Consider the following 26,587-nt stretch of genomic DNA (forward strand, 5'->3'; position numbering starts at 1 on the left):
TTCAATTGAAAGTTTATTGAATTTTCATAATCAGATGTGGAAATACAGTTGATGGCCCCCTTCAAACAAACTACATGGTACTTGGAGGCCCAAGTAGAAGGAACATAGGGCAGATTACACTGATAAAAGTTGTGAGAAGTGAACTATTGAGGAGAATTGCAATAAGATTAGCGACGATCAATGTGGAGCTTGAGTTCTAGTTGGGTTGGGGTTGGGAAGTTTCAGGAGAGAGGATGTTTTTAGAAAGGAGGGAGAAAAATAGAAAATGGATCGGGAGGTATCTGAGACATTTAGCTATGTCATTGTGATTATCGATGTCTTAACTGTAATGTATTCTCCTCCTGATCACAATAAAAACAATGTAAAAAAAAAAAAAGTCAGACAAGCAGATTTATTACAATAAATACAGGACCCCTCTGTTCTCAGGTTGTTCTGCCACGTTGGGCAAAAATGGGCGTGTTGGTGCAGGTGCAACACTGGGAGAGTGGGATGGGGGGTGGGATGGAAGAAAGGACTGGGATTGGGGAAATGGCTGGGAAGGAGGAAAGGATGGGGGGAGATGTTGCACTTGCCACAAGGCACAGTCCACCAGTCTGCGGGCCTCAAACAACTGGTCGGGCGTGAACTGTTCCATCACGGGGACCAGAGAATTCAAAAAGTTCTGCACTGGACTCATTTGTAGCGCCGACACCGCCCCCTCCTGCAGACGCACCAAACGATTCTCCAAAGTGGCAACCCTATTTGAAGATCCCATCAAGGACTCGTAAACGAGCCTTGTGAGATCCTCATAGTCTGCCTGACGGCTGCTACCTACGCTCTGGCGACGTATGTTGGCCTGAAAGACAGGAGCCAATCTGGCCATCGTTGGGTCACCAGGTGGTTCAGATAGGGGAACATCAGTGTCCTGACCAGTTGTCTGACCAAGACCAGAGGATCCTGCGGTAGCTGGCTCATCAGGGAGCGCCTCTTGAAGAACTTCGGATGCCCGAGTGCTGCCTGTTGTTCTGGAAAGCAAACAAAAATAAAATTAGGTTTGGTTTACAGAGATCCCCACCACAGAGTCAAGAAATCAACATCGCTCCTCTCTTGACTGAAAGCGACAAACCAAAAGACCGTTCATCATGCTAACATCACAGCGTGGGCAAGTCGAAATCAAGCATTGAGGTCATCACACTTTTGGTCTTCTTCAATCTAGAGATTGCAAGTAGTTTGATGAATATCTAATTTTTTTTTTAACCCTTTCCATATATTTACCTAGAGCCCACTGATAGTGGGCCTCCCTCCGATTTCGAATTGGTGTTGGCAAATATAATGGTCTTTACAGGGGGACATTAAAACACACTAGAAGTGTGGCTGACCACTATGATGGACAGTTTAAATTTGTGGAGAGTTATTTATCTAACATCACAACAATACCACTATGTGGATTTCTAAGACAGAGTGTCAAATAATTGTCTGTCTGGGTCATACATACAGATTGGATTGCAAAATTCAAAATAAATCACAATGTACAGAATCTCTTACCTTCGCAGCTCTAAGGTTCTCCTCAAGAACCCCACAGCGGCATGATAACGGTATTCCCGCCTTGAGGTTCCAACTGAACCACTCGGGGCCCGAAGTTCCTCATTATAGTCCTTCTTATATCGGTCCCTGATGGACCGCCACCGAACCATTATCTGCGCCCCTGAAAAATAAAAATACAAAGTTAATCTTTGTACTCAAAGGCTTATGTGAATCATAAATGGCTTACTATTGAGTTGTTATAGTCACTGCGAAAAATAAATTAACATTTTGTGTGAAACTAGTAGTAGCAGTAATCCACATCAACTGTATGATAAACCACTTCTCAGTCATTTAACTATGCATTTCACAAATATAATTATCAATACTTACGACACTGATCCCGTTGCCTGTCTCTGAGGTCCTCCCAATTCGGCACTATAGCCTTACATATCTCATGCCAGAGGAGCCGGGTCGCATTGTGGTCTGCATGTCGGCGGTCAGTGTGGTCCCACAAGGCTGAGCGCGCCTCCACCAGTTGAATGAGGAGGTCATTGTCAATGTAGAAGGAGACTTCTTCCTCATACTGCCCGGTGGAAACTCTGGAACCCTAAAAATAAAAATAAAAATCATTAAAATACTGTTCACACCAATCAATAATTACTGGAATTTAATAAAAAAAACTTACAAGAATCCGACCTCTGTGAGCTCCCCGCCTACCTCTGGCGGGGGCTGGAGAACCTGTCTGTGAGGCTACAGGATCAGATGGCTATAAAATAAAATATGGTAGAAATTAGATTATAAAAAATAGAAGACAATAAATATAGAAAAATAATACATGAATACACCACTAACAATACATACTGCAATATGTCTGTGACGTCGGCGAGGAGGAAGGCTCCCAGCATCACTTGAAGAGGACATATCTTTAAAAATAAAAGAATGTTAATATTTGAACTTTACAAAATAAAAGCATACCACTAAAATTTTACTTACTTTCAAATAAAAGAGTGGACAGCTCTATTGGCAACAGAATGTTGTTTTTTATGGGTTTCTAAAAAAAATTAAATGAAATAAACATTAATATACATATAAATATTAGTTTAAGGCCTCATGCACACGACAGTTTATTTTCACGGTCCGCAAAAACGGGGTCCGTAGGTCCGTGACCGTTTTTTCGTCCGTGGGTCTTCCTTGATTTTTGGAGGATCCACGGACATGAAAAAAAAGTCGTTTTGGTGTCCGCCTGGCCGTGCAGAGCCAAACGGATCCATCCTGAATTACAATGCAAGTCAACGGGGACGGATCCGTTTGACGTTGACACAATATGGTGCCATTTCAAACGGATCCGTCCCCATTGACTTTCAATGTAAAGTCTGGAGTTCTTTTATACCATCGGATTGGAGTTTTCTCCAATCCGATGGTATATTTTAACTTGAAGCGCCCCCATCACCATGGGAACGCCTCTATGTTAGAATATACTGTCGGATATGAGCTACATCGTGAAACTCAGATCTGACAGTATATTCTAACACAGAGGCGTTCCCATGGTGATGGGGACGCTTCAGGTTAGAATATACTACAAACTGTGTACATGACTGCCCCCTGCTGCCTGGCAGCACCCGATCTCTTACAGGGGGCCGTGATCAGCACAATTAACTCCTCAGGTGCCGCACCTGAAGGGGTTAATTGTACTATCATATCCCCCTGTAAGAGATCAGGGCTGCCAGGCAGCAGGGGGCAGACCCCCCCCTCCCCAGTTTGAATATCATTGGTTGCCAGTGCGGCCCCCCCTCCCTCCCTCTATTGTAATAAATCGTTGGTGGCACAGTGTGCGCCCCCCATCGCCCCCCCTCCTCCCTCTATTGTAATAAATCGTTGGTGGCACAGTGTGAGCCCCCCATCGCCCCCCCTCCCTCCCTCTATTGTAATAAATTGTTGGTGGCACAGTGTGCGCCCCCCCTCCCTCTATAGCAGTAACAACATTGGTGGCCAGTGTGCGGCCTCCCATCTCCCACCCCCCCCGATAATTGGTGGCAGCGTAGTTCCGATCGGAGTCCCAGTTTAATCGCTGGGGCTCCGATCGGTAACCATGGCAACCAGGAAGCTACTGCAGCCCTGGTTGCCATGGTTACTTAGCAATAGTACAATAGTAGAAGATTCATACTTACCTGCTTGCTGCTGCGATGTCTGTGACCGGCCGGGAGCTCCTCCTACTGGTAAGTGACAGTTCATTTAGCAATGTGCCGCACAGACCTGTCACTTACCAGTAGGTGGAGCTCCCGGCCGGACACAGACATCGCAGTAGCAAGCAGGTAAGTATGAATCTTCTACTATTGTACTATTGCTAAGTAACCATGGCAACCAGGGCTGCAGTAGCTTCCTGGTTGCCATGGTTACCGATCGGAGCCCCAGCTATTAAACTGGGACTCCGATCGGAACTACGCTGCCACCAATGATCGGGGGGGGGGAGATGGGAGGCCGCACACTGGCCACCAATGTTGTTACTGCTATAGAGGGAGGGGGGGGCGCACACTGTGCCACCAACGATTTATTACAATAGAGGGAGGAAGGGGGGGCCGATGGGGGGCGCACACTGTGCCACCAACGATTTATTACAATAGAGGGAGGGAGGGGGGGCCCGATGGGGGGCGCACACTGTGCCACCAACGATTTATTACAATAGAGGGAGGAAGGGGGGGGGCCCGATGGGGGGCGCACACTGGCCACCAAGCTATTATTACAATAGAGGGAGGGAGGGGGGGGGGGCGCACTGGCAACCAATGATATTCAAACTGGGGAGGGGGGGGGTCTGCCCCCTGCTGCCTGGCAGCCCTGATCTCTTACAGGGGGATATGATAGTACAATTAACACCTTCAGGTGCCGCACCTGAAGGGGTTAATTGTGCTGATCACGGCCCCCTGTAAGAGATCGGGTGCTGCCAGGCAGCAGGGGGCAGTCTTGTACAGTTTGTAGTGTATTCTAACTAGAAGCATCCCCATCACCATGGGAACGCCTCTGTGCTAGAATATACTAGTCGGATATGAGTTTTCACGAAGTGAAAACTTAGATCTGAAAAAGCTTTTATGCAGACGGATCTTCGGATCCGTCTGTATGAAAGCAACCTACGGCCACGGATCACGGACACGGATGCCAATCTTGTGTGCATCCGTGTTCTTTCACGGACCCATTGACTTGAATGGGTCCGTGAACCGTTGTCCGTCAAAAAAATAGGACAGGTCCTATTTTTTTGACGGACAGGATACACGGATCACGCCCTCGGCTGCAAAACGGTGCATTTTCCGATTTTTCCACGGACCCATTGAAAGTCAATGGGTCCGCGAAAAAAAACTGAAAACGGCACAAGTCCACGGATGCACACAACGGTCGTGTGCATGAGGCCTAACTTAGTTTCAGAGGCAGAGACTTGGCCAATTGATAGCCGTTTTTTTTGCCACTTCAGTTATGCCCCTTTCACAGTAGTTTGGCCCTCACTATGCCCCCTTCACAATAGTTTTGCCATCATTATACTCAATCACAGTATTTTTGCCTTCACTGTTCTACCAAAAGATTTATTATGGCCCCAAGTGCCCTATTGCGATTTCTCACACTGTACCCCCATCCTACTATGCCCCCATACAGTGCCACCTTCCACCCTGCAGCCCTCACTGTGCCCCCATCAATTTTGTGGTCGCACATAGTGCCACCTTCCATCATGAAGTTCCCTCATTCTATTGTGCCCCATGTGTCGGATGTCAATATTGGAAAAGAACAACGCAAGTGTGAAACAGCCCTAATCCATATGCAAATAAGCAGTTAAGTAAACCGAGGACAAGCCCAAGCCAATCTGTGCACCTTGCTCCTCCTGCTTCCTCAGCCTGCCCCTCCACCTTGTTTTTGATATACAGATCCAGGCAAGATAATGGCAGATACCTGACCTGTCAATCAAAAAGGAGAGGGAGAGGATGGCAGGGGAAGCAGGAGGAGCAAGGTACCCAAGTGGCTTGGGTCCAGCTTCAGTGCACTTAACTGCTCAGTTGCACAGGTGCTCATTACATTCAGCTAAGCTAATCCTACAAGGCATTGTGTGCCTGGTTTATCAGTAAATTAATTTAAAAGGTAACTTTTTTATTTTTCTAGTTAAAAAATAAGAAGGAGCACTCCTATTTGAAGACCCCCAAAGCAGTAACAATATTTTGACACTGGTTGTGTTTACTACAACGACATGTGCATTGCCAGGAACATCTCTAGCATAGGCCTTCAAATAGCCCCATCAGCTGCAGCTCTTCAGCCTCAAGCTTCAGAACGAGCGATATTGGAAAAAAGGGGTTTAAAACAGAGGACTACTCTAAAGGAATAAAACTACTGGTTCCAGTACAACGTGTTTGGTCAGTGAGCCTCTGATTTCCTCAGGACCATGAAGAAGGTTGTATGCAGACCAGCTAAATGGCAGCATCCCAGAAGTGACATCGCAGGATTTCTGTGGGAATTCTCAACTTCTACTTAAAGAAAACCTAAATCAAGAAAAAAGGTAGGTATATGTGCCTAATAATAAATAATATGTACTGTATATAATAATTCAATGTCCTTTAGGTATTTTTTTTTGGGGGGGGGGAAGGGGGGGGGGATTACATGTGCATTTTGTGTCCACATGGCCGGTCTGCAAAAAAAATTAAAAATAAAAATACATATACTTATCGGTAGGCATGAGCGAACTTCAGTTTTTGAAGTTTGAGTTCGGGTTTATGGTGAATTGCGTTATGGATTCCGTTACCACTTACCATAATGCAATTCAAGAACAGAATGCCTTAAGGGTCTATTCACACGTCCGTTTTTTCTTTCCTGATCTGTTCCGTTTTTTGCTGAACAGATCTGGACCAGATCTGGACCCATTCATTTTCAATGGGTCCTGAAAAAAAACGGACAGCACAATGTCTGATTTTTTTTCAGGACCCATTGAAAATGAATGGGTCCAGATCTGGTCCAGATCTGTTCAGCAAAAAACGGAACAGATCAGGAAAGAAAAAACGGACGTGTGAATAGACCCTTAGAGTCCTCTCCTGCATAACGGAAACTAGACGGATCCGTTATGCTGGCCATAGACTTCTATTATGATGGAATACCTCTAAAGGCTTTCCGTTCTAGAATTACGTTGTGGTACATGGTAACAGAATCCATAATGCAATTCACCATAAACTCAAACTTCAAAAACTGAAATTCGCTCATCCCTACTTATCGGCATTACAAATAAGGATAGGCTTGTTCTATTAGGGACCGCTCCATAAAATGCATTACAAGAAGTAGGTGGACCCAGCTTCTGTTCCGACACAACAGTAGGAGCTTATTGTGATTGGTAGATAGCACGCGCCGCCAGGCTTTATAGTCCCAAGCACGGCCTTCATAGTTGCCATTGCCTATAAGCCCTTGAAGACGCCAGGGATCTGGCGAAACATGTTCAGGGGCATTGAATTCTAGGTTCCGATACTAATTTATTAGCAGCGCCAATCATTTGGAGACAGGAGAGCAGTTGTACACGCTGCCGCGATCCATACTCTATATCAGTACACAGATAGCAATATAGAGTGTAGTGACTGCTTGGTGGGTTTTTAAACTAGTAACAAGATCTTAGAAGTGATTAATAAAGAATAATGGGGGTCATTTATTAAGCAGAAATACACCTAAATTAGGCGTATTTCCAGCACAGATTGTGGCAAAAAGGTTCTTTGCGCCGCAATGCGCAACTCCTACTTGCTCATGACAGGTCTAAAAGTGGGTGGGGATGGATCGGCAGGTCCGCCTCATTTAACATTTTTTGCGCCTGTTTTAGGCATAGAAAACGGTCTAAATGTAAGCAAGGAAGCGGTCTTACATCTAGAACTGGCAGAGGCTCTGCCGAAGTTATGGAGAGAGGCCTGCACCTCTACACAACTTTGGTGGATCCACTGCCTTCTATGGGGCTTTATTAAGATCGGCGTCTAAATGCCAGTCTAAATGTGCCCCAATGTTTTTAGCAGGCACACACAATTTGGGTAAATGAGAAATGGGTAACAATTAGCTAGAGTGCCTGAAACTAGAAGTAACTAATACTCCTCATTTATCTGGGAAAAATATTCACTATTGCTGGCATTTAGCTGGCGCACGGACATTCTTCCTTCATCCACCTGAGGAAGTCAGTGCCCCACTGACGAAACACATCGCATTCTATCCATTCTTAGTGCCCAATAAATACGGTAGTTTTTTATAACATTGTTTTGGTTTTTAAAAGCACACACTGAACGCAATCGCAGACAAAACTGATTGAACTTGTGTGCAAGACCTTCCGTTTTTTCCTGAACAGATCCTGACACAATCGCATATTCGGTCCTCATTTGAGCCACATTTTTGTGGATCAGATGTGGACCCATTCATTTCAATGGGGCTGCACAAGATGCAGACAGCACTCCGATCATGTCCTATTTTTGTCCATTTTGCTGACAAGGATAGGACATTTCTACATAAATTTAAAAAATAAATGGTGGCATGTACTCCCAGGATTCCAGTTTTGCCGAACCGCAATTTGCGGACCCCAAATCACGGGTGTGTGTATGAGCCCTAAAGGACAGATACGTCTCCTCTTTTTTGAATTCGCTCCTGGTTTTGCCTTTCAAAACTGCATGCAGAAACCTGAGAGTGTGGTCGTCCCCTTAGACTGCTACACTGGCTACAGTCTTCTGTCAGTGAGCTGCTCCGTTTATGTACAACTATGGAGACTGTAAAGCAGTTTTACAGTCTTCTCTCAGTGAGCTGCGCAGTTTATGTACAACTATGGAGACTGTACAGCAGTTTTACAGTCTTCTGTCAGTGAGCTGCTCCGTTTATGTACAACTATGGAGACTGTACAGCAGTTTTACAGTCTTCTGTCAGTGAGCTGCGCAGTTTATGTACAACTATGGAGACTGTACAGCAGTTTTACAGTCTTCTCTCAGTGAGCTGCGCAGTTTATGTACAACTATGGAGACTGTACAGCAGTTTTACAGTCTTCTCTCAGTGAGCTGCGCCGTTTATGTACAACTATGGAGACTGTACAGCAGTTTTATAGTCTTCTGTCAGTGAGCTGCGCAGTTTATGTACAACTATGGAGACTGTACAGCAGTTTTACAGTCTTCTCTCAGTGAGCTGTGCAGTTTATGTACAACTATGGAGACTGTACAGCAGTTTTACAGTCTTCTCTCAGTGAGCTGCGCCGTTTATGTACAACTATGGAGACTGTACAGCAGTTTTATAGTCTTCTGTCAGTGAGCTGCGCAGTTTATGTACAACTATGGAGACTGTACAGCAGTTTTACAGTCTTCTCTCAGTGAGCTGCGCAGTTTATGTACAACTATGGAGACTGTACAGCAGTTTTACAGTCTTCTGTTAGTGAGCTGCGCAGTTTATGTACAACTATGGAGACTGTACAGCAGTTTTACAGTCCTCTCTCAGTGAGCTGTGCAGTTTATGTACAACTATGGAGACTGTACAGCAGTTTTACAGTCTTCTCTCAGTGAGCTGCGCCGTTTATGTACAACTATGGACACTGTACAGCAGTTTTACAGTCTTCTGTCAGTGAGCTGCTCCGTTTATGTACAACTATGGAGACTGTACAGCAGTTTTACAGTCTTCTCTCAGTGAGCTGCGCCGTTTATGTACAACTATGGAGACTGTACAGCAGTTTTATAGTCTTCTGTCAGTGAGCTGCGCAGTTTATGTACAACTATGGAGACTGTACAGCAGTTTTACAGTCTTCTGTCAGTGAGCTGCGCAGTTTATGTACAACTATGGAGACTGTACAGCAGTTTTACAGTCTTCTCTCAGTGAGCTGCGCAGTTTATGTACAACTATGGAGACTGTACAGCAGTTTTACAGTCTTCTCTCAGTGAGCTGCGCCGTTTATGTACAACTATGGAGACTGTACAGCAGTTTTACAGTCTTCTCTCAGTGAGCTGCGCCGTTTATGTACAACTATGGAGACTGTACAGCAGTTTTACAGTCTTCTGTTAGTGAGCTGCGCAGTTTATATACAACTACGGAGACTGTACAGCAGTTTTATAGTCTTCTGTCAGTGAGCTGTGCAGTTTATGTACAACTATGGAGACTGTACAGCAGTTTTACAGTCTTCTCTCAGTGAGCTGCGCCGTTTATGTACAACTATGGAGACTGTACAGCAGTTTTACAGTCTTCTCTCAGTGAGCTGCGCAGTTTATGTACAACTATGGAGACTGTACAGCAGTTTTACAGTCTTCTGTTAGTGAGCTGCGCAGTTTATGTACAACTATGGAGACTGTACAGCAGTTTTACAGTCTTCTCTCAGTGAGCTGCGCCGTTTATGTACAACTATGGAGACTGTACAGCAGTTTTACAGTCTTCTCTCAGTGAGCTGCGCAGTTTATGTACAACTATGGAGACTGTACAGCAGTTTTACAGTCTTCTCTCAGTGAGCTGCGCAGTTTATGTACAACTATGGAGACTGTACAGCAGTTTTACAGTCTTCTGTTAGTGAGCTGCGCAGTTTATATACAACTACGGAGACTGTATAGCAGTTTTACAGTCTTCTCTCAGTGAGCTGTGCAGTTTATGTACAACTATGGAGACTGTACAGCAGTTTTACAGTCTTCTGTCAGTGAGCTGCGCCGTTTATGTACAACTATGGAGACTGTACAGCAGTTTTACAGTCCTCTGTCAGTGAGCTGTGCAGTTTATGTACAACTATGGAGACTGTACAGCAGTTTTACAGTCTTCTCTCAGTGAGCTGCGCCGTTTATGTACAACTATGGAGACTGTACAGCAGTTTTACAGTCTTCTCTCAGTGAGCTGCGCAGTTTATGTACAACTATGGACACTGTACAGCAGTTTTACAGTCTTCTGTCAGTGAGCTGCGCAGTTTATGTACAACTATGGAGACTGTACAGCAGTTTTACAGTCTTCTCTCAGTGAGCTGCGCCGTTTATGTACAACTATGGAGACTGTACAGCAGTTTTACAGTCTTCTGTTAGTGAGCTGCGCAGTTTATGTACAACTATGGACACTGTACAGCAGTTTTACAGTCTTCTGTCAGTGAGCTGCGCAGTTTATGTACAACTATGGAGACTGTACAGCAGTTTTACAGTCTTCTGTCAGTGAGCTGCGCAGTTTATGTACAACTATGGAGACTGTACAGCAGTTTTACAGTCTTCTCTCAGTGAGACTGTACAGCAGTTTTACAGTCTTCTCTCAGTGAGCTGTGCAGTTTATGTACAACTATGGAGACTGTACAGCAGTTTTACAGTCTTCTCTCAGTGAGCTGCGCCGTTTATGTACAACTATGGAGACTGTACAGCAGTTTTACAGTCCTCTGTCAGTGAGCTGTGCAGTTTATGTACAACTATGGAGACTGTACAGCAGTTTTACAGTCTTCTCTCAGTGAGCTGCGCAGTTTATGTACAACTATGGAGACTGTACAGCAGTTTTACAGTCTTCTGTCAGTGAGCTGCGCATTTTATGTACAACTATGGAGACTGTACAGCAGTTTTACAGTCTTCTCTCAGTGAGCTGCGCAGTTTATGTACAACTATGGACACTGTACAGCAGTTTTACAGTCTTCTGTCAGTGAGCTGCGCAGTTTATGTACAACTATGGAGACTGTACAGCAGTTTTACAGTCTTCTCTCAGTGAGCTGCGTAGTTTATGTACAACTATGGAGACTGTACAGCAGTTTTACAGTCTTCTGTCAGTGAGCTGCGCAGTTTATGTACAACTATGGAGACTGTACAGCAGTTTTACAGTCTTCTCTCAGTGAGCTGTGCAGTTTATGTACAACTATGGAGACTGTACAGCAGTTTTACAGTCTTCTCTCAGTGAGCTGCGCCGTTTATGTACAACTATGGAGACTGTACAGCAGTTTTACAGTCTTCTGTCAGTGAGCTGCGCAGTTTATGTACAACTATGGACACTGTACAGCAGTTTTACAGTCTTCTGTCAGTGAGCTGCGCAGTTTATGTACAACTATGGAGACTGTACAGCAGTTTTACAGTCTTCTCTCAGTGAGCTGCGCCGTTTATGTACAACTATGGAGACTGTACAGCAGTTTTACAGTCTTCTCTCAGTGAGCTGCGCAGTTTATGTACAACTATGGAGACTGTACAGCAGTTTTACAGTCTTCTGTCAGTGAGCTGCGCAGTTTATGTACAACTATGGAGACTGTACAGCAGTTTTACAGTCTTCTCTCAGTGAGCTGTGCAGTTTATGTACAACTATGGAGACTGTACAGCAGTTTTACAGTCTTCTCTCAGTGAGCTGCGCCGTTTATGTACAACTATGGAGACTGTACAGCAGTTTTACAGTCCTCTGTCAGTGAGCTGTGCAGTTTATGTATAACTATGGAGACTGTACAGCAGTTTTACAGTCTTCTCTCAGTGAGCTGCGCAGTTTATGTACAACTATGGAGACTGTACAGCAGTTTTACAGTCTTCTGTCAGTGAGCTGCGCCGTTTATGTACAACTATGGAGACTGTACAGCAGTTTTACAGTCTTCTCTCAGTGAGCTGCGCAGTTTATGTACAACTATGGACACTGTACAGCAGTTTTACAGTCTTCTGTCAGTGAGCTGCGCAGTTTATGTACAACTATGGAGACTGTACAGCAGTTTTACAGTCTTCTGTCAGTGAGCTGCGCAGTTTATGTACAACTATGGAGACTGTACAGCAGTTTTACAGTCTTCTGTCAGTGAGCTGCGCCGTTTATGTACAACTATGGAGACTGTACAGCAGTTTTACAGTCTTCTGTCAGTGAGCTGCGCAGTTTATGTCACAACTATGGAGACTGTACAGCAGTTTTACAGTCTTCTGTCAGTGAGCTGCGCCGTTTATGTACAACTATGGAGACTGTACAGCAGTTTTACAGTCTTCTGTCAGTGAGCTGTGCCGTTTATGTACAACTATGGAGACTGTACAGCAGTTTTACAGTCTTCTGTCAGTGAGCTGCGCAGTTTATGTACAACTATGGACACTGTACAGCAGTTTTACAGTCCTCTGTCAGTGAGCTGCTCCGTTTATGTACAACTATGGAGACTGTACAGCAGTTTTACAGTCTTCTGTCAGTGAGCTGCTCCGTTTATGTACAACTATGGAGACTGTACAGCAGTTTTACAGTCTTCTCTCAGTGAGCTGCGCAGTTTATGTACAACTATGGAGACTGTACAGCAGTTTTACAGTCTTCTGTCAGTGAGCTGCGCAGTTTATGTACAACTATGGACACTGTACAGCAGTTTTACAGTCCTCTGTCAGTGAGCTGCGCAGTTTATGTACAACTATGGAGACTGTACAGCAGTTTTACAGTCTTCTGTCAGTGAGCGCAGTTTATGTACAACTATGGAGACTGTACAGCAGTTTTACAGTCTTCTCTCAGTGAGCTGCGCCGTTTATGTACAACTATGGAGACTGTACAGCAGTTTTACAGTCTTCTGTCAGTGAGCTGCGCCGTTTATGTACAGCTATGGAGACTGTACAGCAGTTTTACAGTCCTCTGTCAGTGAGCTGCGCAGTTTATGTACAACTATGGACACTGTACAGCAGTTTTACAGTCCTCTGTCAGTGAGCTGCTCCATTTATGTACAACTATGGAGACTGTACAGCAGTTTTACAGTCTTCTCTCAGTGAGCTGCGCAGTTTATGTACAACTATGGAGACTGTACAGCAGTTTTACAGTCTTCTGTCAGTGAGCTGTGCAGTTTATGTACAACTATGGAGACTGTACAGCAGTTGTATAGTCTTCTGTCAGTGAGCTGCGCAGTTTATGTACAACTATGGAGACTGTACAGCAGTTTTACAGTCTTCTCTCAGTGAGCTGCGCCGTTTATGTACAGCTATGGAGACTGTACAGCAGTTTTACAGTCCTCTGTCAGTGAGCTGCGCAGTTTATGTACAACTATGGACACTGTACAGCAGTTTTACAGTCCTCTGTCAGTGAGCTGCTCCATTTATGTACAACTATGGAGACTGTACAGCAGTTTTACAGTCTTCTCTCAGTGAGCTGCGCAGTTTATGTACAACTATGGAGACTGTACAGCAGTTTTACAGTCTTCTGTCAGTGAGCTGCTGCAGTTTATGTACAACTATGGAGACTGTACAGCAGTTGTATAGTCTTCTGTCAGTGAGCTGCGCAGTTTATGTACAACTATGGAGACTGTACAGCAGTTTTACAGTCTTCTCTCAGTGAGCTGCGCCGTTTATGTACAACTATGGAGACTGTACAGCAGTTTTACAGTCTTCTCTCAGTGAGCTGCGCAGTTTATGTACAACTATGGAGACTGTACAGCAGTTTTACAGTCTTCTCTCAGTGAGCTGCGCCGTTTATGTACAACTATGGAGACTGTACAGCAGTTTTACAGTCTTCTCTCAGTGAGCTGTGCAGTTTATGTACAACTATGGACACTGTACAGCAGTTTTACAGTCTTCTGTCAGTGAGCTGCTCCGTTTATGTACAACTATGGAGACTGTACAGCAGTTTTACAGTCTTTTGTTAGTGAGCTGCACAGTTTATGTACAACTATGGAGACTGTACAGCAGTTTTACAGTCTTCTCTCAGTGAGCTGTGCAGTTTATGTACAACTATGGAGACTGTACAGCAGTTTTACAGTCTTCTCTCAGTGAGCTGCGCCGTTTATGTACAACTATGGAGACTGTACAGCAGTTTTACAGTCTACTCTCAGTGAGCTGCGCAGTTTATGTACAACTATGGAGACTGTACAGCAGTTTTACAGTCTTCTCTCAGTGAGCTGCGCCGTTTATGTACAACTATGGAGACTGTACAGCAGTTTTACAGTCTTCTCTCAGTGAGCTGCGCAGTTTATGTACAACTATGGAGACTGTACAGCAGTTTTACAGTCTTCTGTCAGTCAGCTGCACAGTTTATGTACAACTATGGAGACTGTACAGCAGTTGTATAGTCTTCTGTCAGTGAGCTGCGCAGTTTATGTACAACTATGGAGACTGTACAGCAGTTTTACAGTCTTCTCTCAGTGAGCTGTGCAGTTTATGTACAACTATGGAGACTGTACAGCAGTTTTACAGTCTTCTGTCAGCGAGCTGCTCCGTTTATGTACAACTATGGACACTGTACAGCAGTTTTACAGTCCTCTGTCAGTGAGCTGCGCAGTTTATGTACAACTATGGAGACTGTACAGCAGTTTTACAGTCTTCTCTCAGTGAGCTGCGCAGTTTATGTACAACTATGGAGACTGTACAGCAGTTTTACAGTCTTCTGTTAGTGAGCTGCGCAGTTTATGTACAACTATGGAGACTGTACAGCAGTTTTACAGTCTTCTGTTAGTGAGCTGCGCAGTTTATGTACAACTATGGAGACTGTACAGCAGTTTTACAGTCTTCTCTCAGTGAGCTGTGCAGTTTATGTACAACTATGGAGACTGTACAGCAGTTTTACAGTCTTCTCTCAGTGAGCTGCGCCGTTTATGTACAACTATGGAGACTGTACAGCAGTTTTATAGTCTTCTCTCAGTGAGCTGCGCCGTTTATGTACAACTATGGAGACTGTACAGCAGTTTTACAGTCTTCTCTCAGTGAGCTGTGCAGTTTATGTACAACTATGGAGACTGTACAGCAGTTTTACAGTCTTCTGTCAGTGAGCTGCGTAGTTTATGTACAACTATGGACACTGTACAGCAGTTTTACAGTCCTCTGTCAGTGAGCTGCGCAGTTTATGTACAACTATGGAGACTGTACAGCAGTTTTCCAGTCCTCTGTCAGTGAGCTGCGCAGTTTATGTACAACTATGGAGACTGTACAGCAGTTTTACAGTCTTCTCTCAGTGAGCTGCGTAGTTTATGTACAACTATGGAGACTGTACAGCAGTTTTACAGTCTTCTGTCAGTGAGCTGCGCAGTTTATGTACAACTATGGAGACTGTACAGCAGTTTTACAGTCTTCTCTCAGTGAGCTGCGCAGTTTATGTACAACTATGGAGACTGTACAGCAGTTTTACAGTCTTCTCTCAGTGAGCTGCGCAGTTTATGTACAACTATGGAGACTGTACAGCAGTTTTACAGTCTTCTCTCAGTGAGCTGCGCAGTTTATGTACAACTATGGAGACTGTACAGCAGTTTTACAGTCTTCTGTCAGTGAGCTGTGCAGTTTATGTACAACTATGGAGACTGTACAGCAGTTGTATAGTCTTCTGTCAGTGAGCTGCGCAGTTTATGTACAACTATGGAGACTGTACAGCAGTTTTACAGTCTTCTCTCAGTCAGCTGCACAGTTTATGTACAACTATGGAGACTGTACAGCAGTTTTACAGTCTTCTCTCAGTGAGCTGCGCCGTTTATGTACAACTATGGAGACTGTACAGCAGTTTTACAGTCTTCTCTCAGTGAGCTGCGCAGTTTATGTACAACTATGGAGACTGTACAGCAGTTTTACAGTCTTCTCTCAGTGAGCTGCGCCGTTTATGTACAACTATGGAGACTGTACAGCAGTTTTACAGTCTTCTCTCAGTGAGCTGTGCAGTTTATGTACAACTATGGACACTGTACAGCAGTTTTACAGTCTTCTGTCAGTGAGCTGCTCCGTTTATGTACAACTATGGAGACTGTACAGCAGTTTTACAGTCTTTTGTTAGTGAGCTGCACAGTTTATGTACAACTATGGAGACTGTACAGCAGTTTTACAGTCTTCTCTCAGTGAGCTGTGCAGTTTATGTACAACTATGGAGACTGTACAGCAGTTTTACAGTCTTCTCTCAGTGAGCTGCGCCGTTTATGTACAACTATGGAGACTGTACAGCAGTTTTACAGTCTTCTCTCAGTGAGCTGCGCAGTTTATGTACAACTATGGAGACTGTACAGCAGTTTTACAGTCTTCTCTCAGTGAGCTGCGCCGTTTATGTACAACTATGGAGACTGTACAGCAGTTTTACAGTCTTCTCTCAGTGAGCTGCGCAGTTTATGTACAACTATGGAGACTGTACAGCAGTTTTACAGTCTTCTGTCAGTCAGCTGCACAGTTTATGTACAACTATGGAGACTGTACAGCAGTTGTATAGTCTTCTGTCAGTGAGCTGCGCAGTTTATGTACAACTATGGAGACTGTACAGCAGTTTTACAGTCTTCTGTCAGCGAGCTGCTCCGTTTATGTACAACTATGGACACTGTACAGCAGTTTTACAGTCCTCTGTCAGTGAGCTGCGCAGTTTATGTACAACTATGGAGACTGTACAGCAGTTTTACAGTCTTCTCTCAGTGAGCTGCGCAGTTTATGTACAACTATGGAGACTGTACAGCAGTTTTACAGTCTTCTGTCAGTGAGCTGCGCAGTTTATGTACAACTATGGAGACTGTACAGCAGTTTTACAGTCTTCTCTCAGTGAGCTGCGCAGTTTATGTACAACTATGGAGACTGTACAGCAGTTTTACAGTCTTCTGTTAGTGAGCTGCGCAGTTTATGTACAACTATGGAGACTGTACAGCAGTTTTACAGTCTTCTGTTAGTGAGCTGCGCAGTTTATGTACAACTATGGAGACTGTACAGCAGTTTTACAGTCTTCTCTCAGTGAGCTGTGCAGTTTATGTACAACTATGGAGACTGTACAGCAGTTTTACAGTCTTCTCTCAGTGAGCTGCGCCGTTTATGTACAACTATGGAGACTGTACAGCAGTTTTACAGTCTTCTGTCAGTCAGCTGCACAGTTTATGTACAACTATGGAGACTGTACAGCAGTTTTACAGTCTTCTGTTAGTGAGCTGCGCAGTTTATGTACAACTATGGAGACTGTACAGCAGTTTTACAGTCTTCTCTCAGTGAGCTGTGCAGTTTATGTACAACTATGGAGACTGTACAGCAGTTTTACAGTCTTCTGTCAGTGAGCTGTGCAGTTTATGTACAACTATGGAGACTGTACAGCAGTTGTATAGTCTTCTGTCAGTGAGCTGCGCAGTTTATGTACAACTATGGAGACTGTACAGCAGTTTTACAGTCTTCTCTCAGTGAGCTGTGCAGTTTATGTACAGCTATGGAGACTGTACAGCAGTTTTACAGTCTTCTCTCAGTCAGCTGCACAGTTTATGTACAACTATGGAGACTGTACAGCAGTTTTACAGTCTTCTCTCAGTGAGCTGCGCAGTTTATGTACAACTATGGACACTGTACAGCAGTTTTACAGTCTTCTGTCAGTGAGCTGCGCAGTTTATGTACAACTATGGAGACTGTACAGCAGTTTTACAGTCTTCTGTCAGTGAGCTGCGCCGTTTATGTACAACTATGGAGACTGTACAGCAGTTTTACAGTCTTCTGTCAGTGAGCTGCGCCGTTTATGTACAACTATGGAGACTGTACAGCAGTTTTACAGTCTTCTGTCAGTGAGCTGCGCAGTTTATGTACAACTATGGAGACTGTACAGCAGTTTTACAGTCTTCTGTCAGTGAGCTGCGCCGTTTATGTACAACTATGGAGACTGTACAGCAGTTTTACAGTCTTCTGTCAGTGAGCTGTGCCGTTTATGTACAACTATGGAGACTGTACAGCAGTTTTACAGTCTTCTGTCAGTGAGCTGCGCAGTTTATGTACAACTATGGACACTGTACAGCAGTTTTACAGTCCTCTGTCAGTGAGCTGCTCCGTTTATGTACAACTATGGAGACTGTACAGCAGTTTTACAGTCTTCTGTCAGTGAGCTGCTCCGTTTATGTACAACTATGGAGACTGTACAGCAGTTTTACAGTCTTCTCTCAGTGAGCTGCGCAGTTTATGTACAACTATGGAGACTGTACAGCAGTTTTACAGTCTTCTGTCAGTGAGCGCAGTTTATGTACAACTATGGAGACTGTACAGCAGTTTTACAGTCTTCTCTCAGTGAGCTGCGCCGTTTATGTACAACTATGGAGACTGTACAGCAGTTTTACAGTCTTCTGTCAGTGAGCTGCGCCGTTTATGTACAGCTATGGAGACTGTACAGCAGTTTTACAGTCCTCTGTCAGTGAGCTGCGCAGTTTATGTACAACTATGGACACTGTACAGCAGTTTTACAGTCCTCTGTCAGTGAGCTGCTCCATTTATGTACAACTATGGAGACTGTACAGCAGTTTTACAGTCTTCTCTCAGTGAGCTGCGCAGTTTATGTACAACTATGGAGACTGTACAGCAGTTTTACAGTCTTCTGTCAGTGAGCTGTGCAGTTTATGTACAACTATGGAGACTGTACAGCAGTTGTATAGTCTTCTGTCAGTGAGCTGCGCAGTTTATGTACAACTATGGAGACTGTACAGCAGTTTTACAGTCTTCTCTCAGTGAGCTGCGCCGTTTATGTACAACTATGGAGACTGTACAGCAGTTTTACAGTCTTCTCTCAGTGAGCTGCGCAGTTTATGTACAACTATGGAGACTGTACAGCAGTTTTACAGTCTTCTCTCAGTGAGCTGCGCCGTTTATGTACAACTATGGAGACTGTACAGCAGTTTTACAGTCTTCTCTCAGTGAGCTGTGCAGTTTATGTACAACTATGGACACTGTACAGCAGTTTTACAGTCTTCTGTCAGTGAGCTGCTCCGTTTATGTACAACTATGGAGACTGTACAGCAGTTGTATAGTCTTCTCTCAGTGAGCTGTGCAGTTTATGTACAACTATGGAGACTGTACAGCAGTTTTACAGTCTTCTGTCAGCGAGCTGCTCCGTTTATGTACAACTATGGACACTGTACAGCAGTTTTACAGTCCTCTGTCAGTGAGCTGCTCCATTTATGTACAACTATGGACACTGTACAGCAGTTTTACAGTCCTCTGTCAGTGAGCTGCGCAGTTTATGTACAACTATGGAGACTGTACAGCAGTTTTACAGTCTTCTCTCAGTGAGCTGCGCAGTTTATGTACAACTATGGAGACTGTACAGCAGTTTTACAGTCTTCTCTCAGTGAGCTGCGCAGTTTATGTACAACTATGGAGACTGTACAGCAGTTTTACAGTCTTCTGTCAGTGAGCTGTGCAGTTTATGTACAACTATGGAGACTGTACAGCAGTTGTATAGTCTTCTGTCAGTGAGCTGCGCAGTTTATGTACAACTATGGAGACTGTACAGCAGTTTTACAGTCCTCTGTCAGTGAGCTGCGCCGTTTATGTACAACTATGGAGACTGTACAGCAGTTTTACAGTCTTCTCTCAGTGAGCTGCGCAGTTTATGTACAACTATGGAGACTGTACAGCAGTTTTACAGTCTTCTCTCAGTGAGCTGCGCCGTTTATGTACAACTATGGAGACTGTACAGCAGTTTTACAGTCTTCTCTCAGTGAGCTGTGCAGTTTATGTACAACTATGGACACTGTACAGCAGTTTTACAGTCTTCTGTCAGTGAGCTGCTCCGTTTATGTACAACTATGGAGACTGTACAGCAGTTTTACAGTCTTTTGTTAGTGAGCTGCACAGTTTATGTACAACTATGGAGACTGTACAGCAGTTTTACAGTCTTCTCTCAGTGAGCTGTGCAGTTTATGTACAACTATGGAGACTGTACAGCAGTTTTACAGTCTTCTCTCAGTGAGCTGCGCCGTTTATGTACAACTATGGAGACTGTACAGCAGTTTTACAGTCTTCTCTCAGTGAGCTGCGCAGTTTATGTACAACTATGGAGACTGTACAGCAGTTTTACAGTCTTCTCTCAGTGAGCTGCGCCGTTTATGTACAACTATGGAGACTGTACAGCAGTTTTACAGTCTTCTCTCAGTGAGCTGCGCAGTTTATGTACAACTATGGAGACTGTACAGCAGTTTTACAGTCTTCTGTCAGTCAGCTGCACAGTTTATGTACAACTATGGAGACTGTACAGCAGTTGTATAGTCTTCTGTCAGTGAGCTGCGCAGTTTATGTACAACTATGGAGACTGTACAGCAGTTTTACAGTCTTCTCTCAGTGAGCTGTGCAGTTTATGTACAACTATGGAGACTGTACAGCAGTTTTACAGTCTTCTGTCAGCGAGCTGCTCCGTTTATGTACAACTATGGACACTGTACAGCAGTTTTACAGTCCTCTGTCAGTGAGCTGCGCAGTTTATGTACAACTATGGAGACTGTACAGCAGTTTTACAGTCTTCTCTCAGTGAGCTGCGCAGTTTATGTACAACTATGGAGACTGTACAGCAGTTTTACAGTCTTCTGTCAGTGAGCTGCGCAGTTTATGTACAACTATGGAGACTGTACAGCAGTTTTACAGTCTTCTCTCAGTGAGCTGCGCAGTTTATGTACAACTATGGAGACTGTACAGCAGTTTTACAGTCTTCTGTTAGTGAGCTGCGCAGTTTATGTACAACTATGGAGACTGTACAGCAGTTTTACAGTCTTCTGTTAGTGAGCTGCGCAGTTTATGTACAACTATGGAGACTGTACAGCAGTTTTACAGTCTTCTCTCAGTGAGCTGTGCAGTTTATGTACAACTATGGAGACTGTACAGCAGTTTTACAGTCTTCTCTCAGTGAGCTGCGCCGTTTATGTACAACTATGGAGACTGTACAGCAGTTTTACAGTCTTCTGTCAGTCAGCTGCACAGTTTATGTACAACTATGGAGACTGTACAGCAGTTTTACAGTCTTCTGTTAGTGAGCTGCGCAGTTTATGTACAACTATGGAGACTGTACAGCAGTTTTACAGTCTTCTCTCAGTGAGCTGTGCAGTTTATGTACAACTATGGAGACTGTACAGCAGTTTTACAGTCTTCTGTCAGTGAGCTGTGCAGTTTATGTACAACTATGGAGACTGTACAGCAGTTGTATAGTCTTCTGTCAGTGAGCTGCGCAGTTTATGTACAACTATGGAGACTGTACAGCAGTTTTACAGTCTTCTCTCAGTGAGCTGTGCAGTTTATGTACAGCTATGGAGACTGTACAGCAGTTTTACAGTCTTCTCTCAGTCAGCTGCACAGTTTATGTACAACTATGGAGACTGTACAGCAGTTTTACAGTCTTCTCTCAGTGAGCTGCGCAGTTTATGTACAACTATGGACACTGTACAGCAGTTTTACAGTCTTCTGTCAGTGAGCTGCGCAGTTTATGTACAACTATGGAGACTGTACAGCAGTTTTACAGTCTTCTGTCAGTGAGCTGCGCCGTTTATGTACAACTATGGAGACTGTACAGCAGTTTTACAGTCTTCTGTCAGTGAGCTGCGCCGTTTATGTACAACTATGGAGACTGTACAGCAGTTTTACAGTCTTCTGTCAGTGAGCTGCGCAGTTTATGTACAACTATGGAGACTGTACAGCAGTTTTACAGTCTTCTGTCAGTGAGCTGCGCCGTTTATGTACAACTATGGAGACTGTACAGCAGTTTTACAGTCTTCTGTCAGTGAGCTGTGCCGTTTATGTACAACTATGGAGACTGTACAGCAGTTTTACAGTCTTCTGTCAGTGAGCTGCGCAGTTTATGTACAACTATGGACACTGTACAGCAGTTTTACAGTCCTCTGTCAGTGAGCTGCTCCGTTTATGTACAACTATGGAGACTGTACAGCAGTTTTACAGTCTTCTGTCAGTGAGCTGCTCCGTTTATGTACAACTATGGAGACTGTACAGCAGTTTTACAGTCTTCTCTCAGTGAGCTGCGCAGTTTATGTACAACTATGGAGACTGTACAGCAGTTTTACAGTCTTCTGTCAGTGAGCGCAGTTTATGTACAACTATGGAGACTGTACAGCAGTTTTACAGTCTTCTCTCAGTGAGCTGCGCCGTTTATGTACAACTATGGAGACTGTACAGCAGTTTTACAGTCTTCTGTCAGTGAGCTGCGCCGTTTATGTACAGCTATGGAGACTGTACAGCAGTTTTACAGTCCTCTGTCAGTGAGCTGCGCAGTTTATGTACAACTATGGACACTGTACAGCAGTTTTACAGTCCTCTGTCAGTGAGCTGCTCCATTTATGTACAACTATGGAGACTGTACAGCAGTTTTACAGTCTTCTCTCAGTGAACTGCGCAGTTTATGTACAACTATGGAGACTGTACAGCAGTTTTACAGTCTTCTGTCAGTGAGCTGTGCAGTTTATGTACAACTATGGAGACTGTACAGCAGTTGTATAGTCTTCTGTCAGTGAGCTGCGCAGTTTATGTACAACTATGGAGACTGTACAGCAGTTTTACAGTCTTCTCTCAGTGAGCTGCGCAGTTTATGTACAACTATGGAGACTGTACAGCAGTTTTACAGTCTTCTCTCAGTGAGCTGCGCCGTTTATGTACAACTATGGAGACTGTACAGCAGTTTTACAGTCTTCTCTCAGTGAGCTGTGCAGTTTATGTACAACTATGGACACTGTACAGCAGTTTTACAGTCTTCTGTCAGTGAGCTGCTCCGTTTATGTACAACTATGGAGACTGTACAGCAGTTGTATAGTCTTCTCTCAGTGAGCTGTGCAGTTTATGTACAACTATGGAGACTGTACAGCAGTTTTACAGTCTTCTGTCAGCGAGCTGCTCCGTTTATGTACAACTATGGACACTGTACAGCAGTTTTACAGTCCTCTGTCAGTGAGCTGCTCCATTTATGTACAACTATGGACACTGTACAGCAGTTTTACAGTCCTCTGTCAGTGAGCTGCGCAGTTTATGTACAACTATGGACACTGTACAGCAGTTTTACAGTCTTTTGTTAGTGAGCTGCACAGTTTATGTACAACTATGGAGACTGTACAGCAGTTTTACAGTCTTCTCTCAGTGAGCTGTGCAGTTTATGTACAACTATGGAGACTGTACAGCAGTTTTACAGTCTTCTCTCAGTGAGCTGCGCCGTTTATGTACAACTATGGAGACTGTACAGCAGTTTTACAGTCTTCTCTCAGTGAGCTGCGCAGTTTATGTACAACTATGGAGACTGTACAGCAGTTTTACAGTCTTCTCTCAGTGAGCTGCGCCGTTTATGTACAACTATGGAGACTGTACAGCAGTTTTACAGTCTTCTCTCAGTGAGCTGCGCAGTTTATGTACAACTATGGAGACTGTACAGCAGTTTTACAGTCTTCTGTCAGTCAGCTGCACAGTTTATGTACAACTATGGAGACTGTACAGCAGTTGTATAGTCTTCTGTCAGTGAGCTGTGCAGTTTATGTACAACTATGGAGACTGTACAGCAGTTTTACAGTCCTCTGTCAGTGAGCTGCGCAGTTTATGTACAACTATGGAGACTGTACAGCAGTTTTACAGTCTTCTCTCAGTGAGCTGTGCAGTTTATGTACAACTATGGAGACTGTACAGCAGTTTTACAGTCTTCTGTCAGCGAGCTGCTCCGTTTATGTTCAACTATGGACACTGTACAGCAGTTTTACAGTCCTCTGTCAGTGAGCTGCGCAGTTTATGTACAACTATGGAGACTGTACAGCAGTTTTACAGTCTTCTCTCAGTGAGCTGCGCAGTTTATGTACAACTATGGAGACTGTACAGCAGTTTTACAGTCTTCTGTCAGTGAGCTGCGCAGTTTATGTACAACTATGGAGACTGTACAGCAGTTTTACAGTCTTCTCTCAGTGAGCTGCGCAGTTTATGTACAACTATGGAGACTGTACAGCAGTTTTACAGTCTTCTGTTAGTGAGCTGCGCAGTTTATGTACAACTATGGAGACTGTACAGCAGTTTTACAGTCTTCTGTTAGTGAGCTGCGCAGTTTATGTACAACTATGGAGACTGTACAGCAGTTTTACAGTCTTCTCTCAGTGAGCTGTGCAGTTTATGTACAACTATGGAGACTGTACAGCAGTTTTACAGTCTTCTCTCAGTGAGCTGCGCCGTTTATGTACAACTATGGAGACTGTACAGCAGTTTTATAGTCTTCTCTCAGTGAGCTGCGCCGTTTATGTACAACTATGGAGACTGTACAGCAGTTTTACAGTCTTCTCTCAGTGAGCTGTGCAGTTTATGTACAACTATGGAGACTGTACAGCAGTTTTACAGTCTTCTGTCAGTGAGCTGCGTAGTTTATGTACAACTATGGAGACTGTACAGCAGTTTTACAGTCCTCTGTCAGTGAGCTGCGCAGTTTATGTACAGCTATGGAGACTGTACAGCAGTTTTACAGTCTTCTCTCAGTGAGCTGCGCAGTTTATGTACAACTATGGAGACTGTACAGCAGTTTTAGACACAGATTGTTGCCATTCACAAAAGTTTCTAAGAAGTTGACTGTTAAAAAATATATTTTCGAAAAAACCTTTTTGCGCAGTCTCACCGAGAGTGTGATCATCTATACAGTTGACTGGGTCAGGAGCCTGAACCATAGAGCATTGGGTCACATCTACTAAACCCTGGAGTTTCATACAAGTCTGCAGCAGTAAGGCTACTTTCACACTCACGTTTTGTGCGGATCCATCATGGACGGATCCGTTCAGAAAATGCAACCGTCTGCATCCATTCAGAACAGATCCGTTTGTATCATCTTTAACATAGCCAACTCATGAACACCATTGAGGAGGACAGATCCGTTTCCTATTGTGTCAGAGAAAACTGTTTTGGTGTCCGTCTCCAAAGCGGACTGGAGCCTGAATGGAGGCATTCTGAGCGGATCCTTTTCCATTCAGAATGCATTAGAATGCAAACTGATCCGTTTTGGACCGCTTGTGAAAGCCCTGAACGGATCTCACAAACAGAAAGCCAAAACGCCAGTGTGAAAGTAGACTAAGCTGTGCAGACATCTCTAAATAAATTAGTCTACAATCCAGGGGGGAAACGCGTCAGCCCCGATGTACTTGATGATGTCTAGACAGCTGTGAATCTATGCTGTTTTGTAGACAAGTGGACCTAATGGGTCTGTTGATATCTAGATAGCTCTCTGGCCTCTGATACAACATGGCACACGCTGTTCTGTCAGTGAGACCTGCTACTAAGCTGCGTAATATCAGGATTTTGAAACATCAATCGAAAATCAGCAACCACCTCTTCTCTCCTCTCCCTTAAAGGGGTTGTCCAGGAATAAGTAGCAATACTGTCCTGTATACTTTATTGAAGGCTGGAGGAGCATTGTATCAAATAGAGCGCATACAAAGACTCACAAGTATAGAAAGGTGATAGACTTTTCCAGTTGCACAACATTCAAACATTGGCCACCACGGAAGCATGCTACCACAAGATTGTCCCAAATTGGTATAAGGGATTATTTTAGATCCTCACTCTCTGCTTTTACACACCGCCACTGAATATATGGAAAACCATTCTAAAATGGGATCAAAAGACTGGGTTTTTGTACCCAGATGATTGGGACCATTATGTTCTGTGGGCTTCATGATTTGCTTAAAGGGCTTTTCTGAGATTCTTATATTGATGGCCAATCCTCAGGAAAGGTCATCAATATCAGATTGGCAGGGGTCCGACAACTGGAACCCCTACCAACCAGCTGTTTGAAGAGGCCATGGCACAGCGGTCTCTTCCTAGGCCAGTGGCGTCATGTTCATTGGTCACGTGGTCTAGATGCAGCTCAGTCCTCGCTCCATTCAAGTCCCATTGCACTGTATCACCTGGCATAGAGGGGCGCCATATCCGAGCCCATTGCAGTGCCCTTTTTTTAGGATGTAATATTTGTCACCAAGTAAGAAAATGTGCCATGGCTGATCAAAGCGTAAAGACTATTTGCACTTTTACTTCGATTATCATTAGCCTGTCTCAATCTCCACCTCCATTGACGAGGTCTGCTCTGAAGCCATTTACAGGGAACAGGATCCCAGAATTTAGATTTTTTTTCCCCAAAAGCATGAAAGGGTCCGGACAGCACCAAACACTGTTTCAGAGAAGCTTACTGTGGGCAGGCAGGATGGGTGGTCTCTAATAACTCAGTTTCTGTATGAACATAAAGATCTGGTGCATGAGCTCTCCATCTGCCCTTATACACGACAGGCCTACAATGCATAATGTATAGCCAAGACATATGGACCTGTAGGTGAACAGACATACATATACAGGAGGCGCCCCCACCTCACACCTATCGCATATACAGGACATTTATGCACGTACATGTATGTATATCAATATCCTCCCCTCTCCATCGCTCACGCGGCAGCCATGATGTGTTCACAGGAAGCTCCGCCCCATCGACTAGGCAGAACTCTAGAGCGGCGGCCATCTTAACAGCGACTATA

At 44.2% G+C, this 26,587-nt stretch overlaps 1 protein-coding gene across 1 annotated transcript; it reads right to left on the reverse strand.

Annotated features, from left to right (window-relative positions):
- On the reverse strand, nt 1–26,560 carry LOC122939813. Its single transcript, XM_044295984.1, has 7 exons — nt 26,463–26,560; nt 2,497–2,554; nt 2,365–2,426; nt 2,189–2,269; nt 1,894–2,110; nt 1,525–1,684; nt 1–1,004 (listed from the first exon to the last, which is right to left on the reverse strand). The coding sequence occupies exons 3-7, from the start codon at nt 2,422–2,424 to the stop codon at nt 395–397; spliced, it is 1,128 nt and encodes a 375-aa protein (XP_044151919.1). The 5' UTR covers nt 2,425–2,426; nt 2,497–2,554; nt 26,463–26,560; the 3' UTR covers nt 1–394.
- Between the last annotated feature and the right edge of the window lie 27 nt (nt 26,561–26,587).

This window comes from Bufo gargarizans, chromosome 6 (genome assembly GCF_014858855.1).
Source record: "Bufo gargarizans isolate SCDJY-AF-19 chromosome 6, ASM1485885v1, whole genome shotgun sequence".
Classification (NCBI taxonomy): Eukaryota; Metazoa; Chordata; class Amphibia; order Anura; family Bufonidae; genus Bufo; species Bufo gargarizans.

Coding starts and splice junctions, on each gene's coding strand:
- LOC122939813 (XM_044295984.1), bottom strand. CDS start 2,424: ATGTCCTCTTCAAGTGATGCTGGGAGCCTTCCTCCTCGCCGACGTCAC. Junction 2,270..2,364: donor GACGTCACAGACATATTGCA/GTATGTATTGTT, acceptor TTTATTTTATAG/CCATCTGATCCTGTAGCCTC. Junction 1,005..1,524: donor AGAACCTTAGAGCTGCGAAG/GTAAGAGATTCT, acceptor TTTGCTTTCCAG/AACAACAGGCAGCACTCGGG.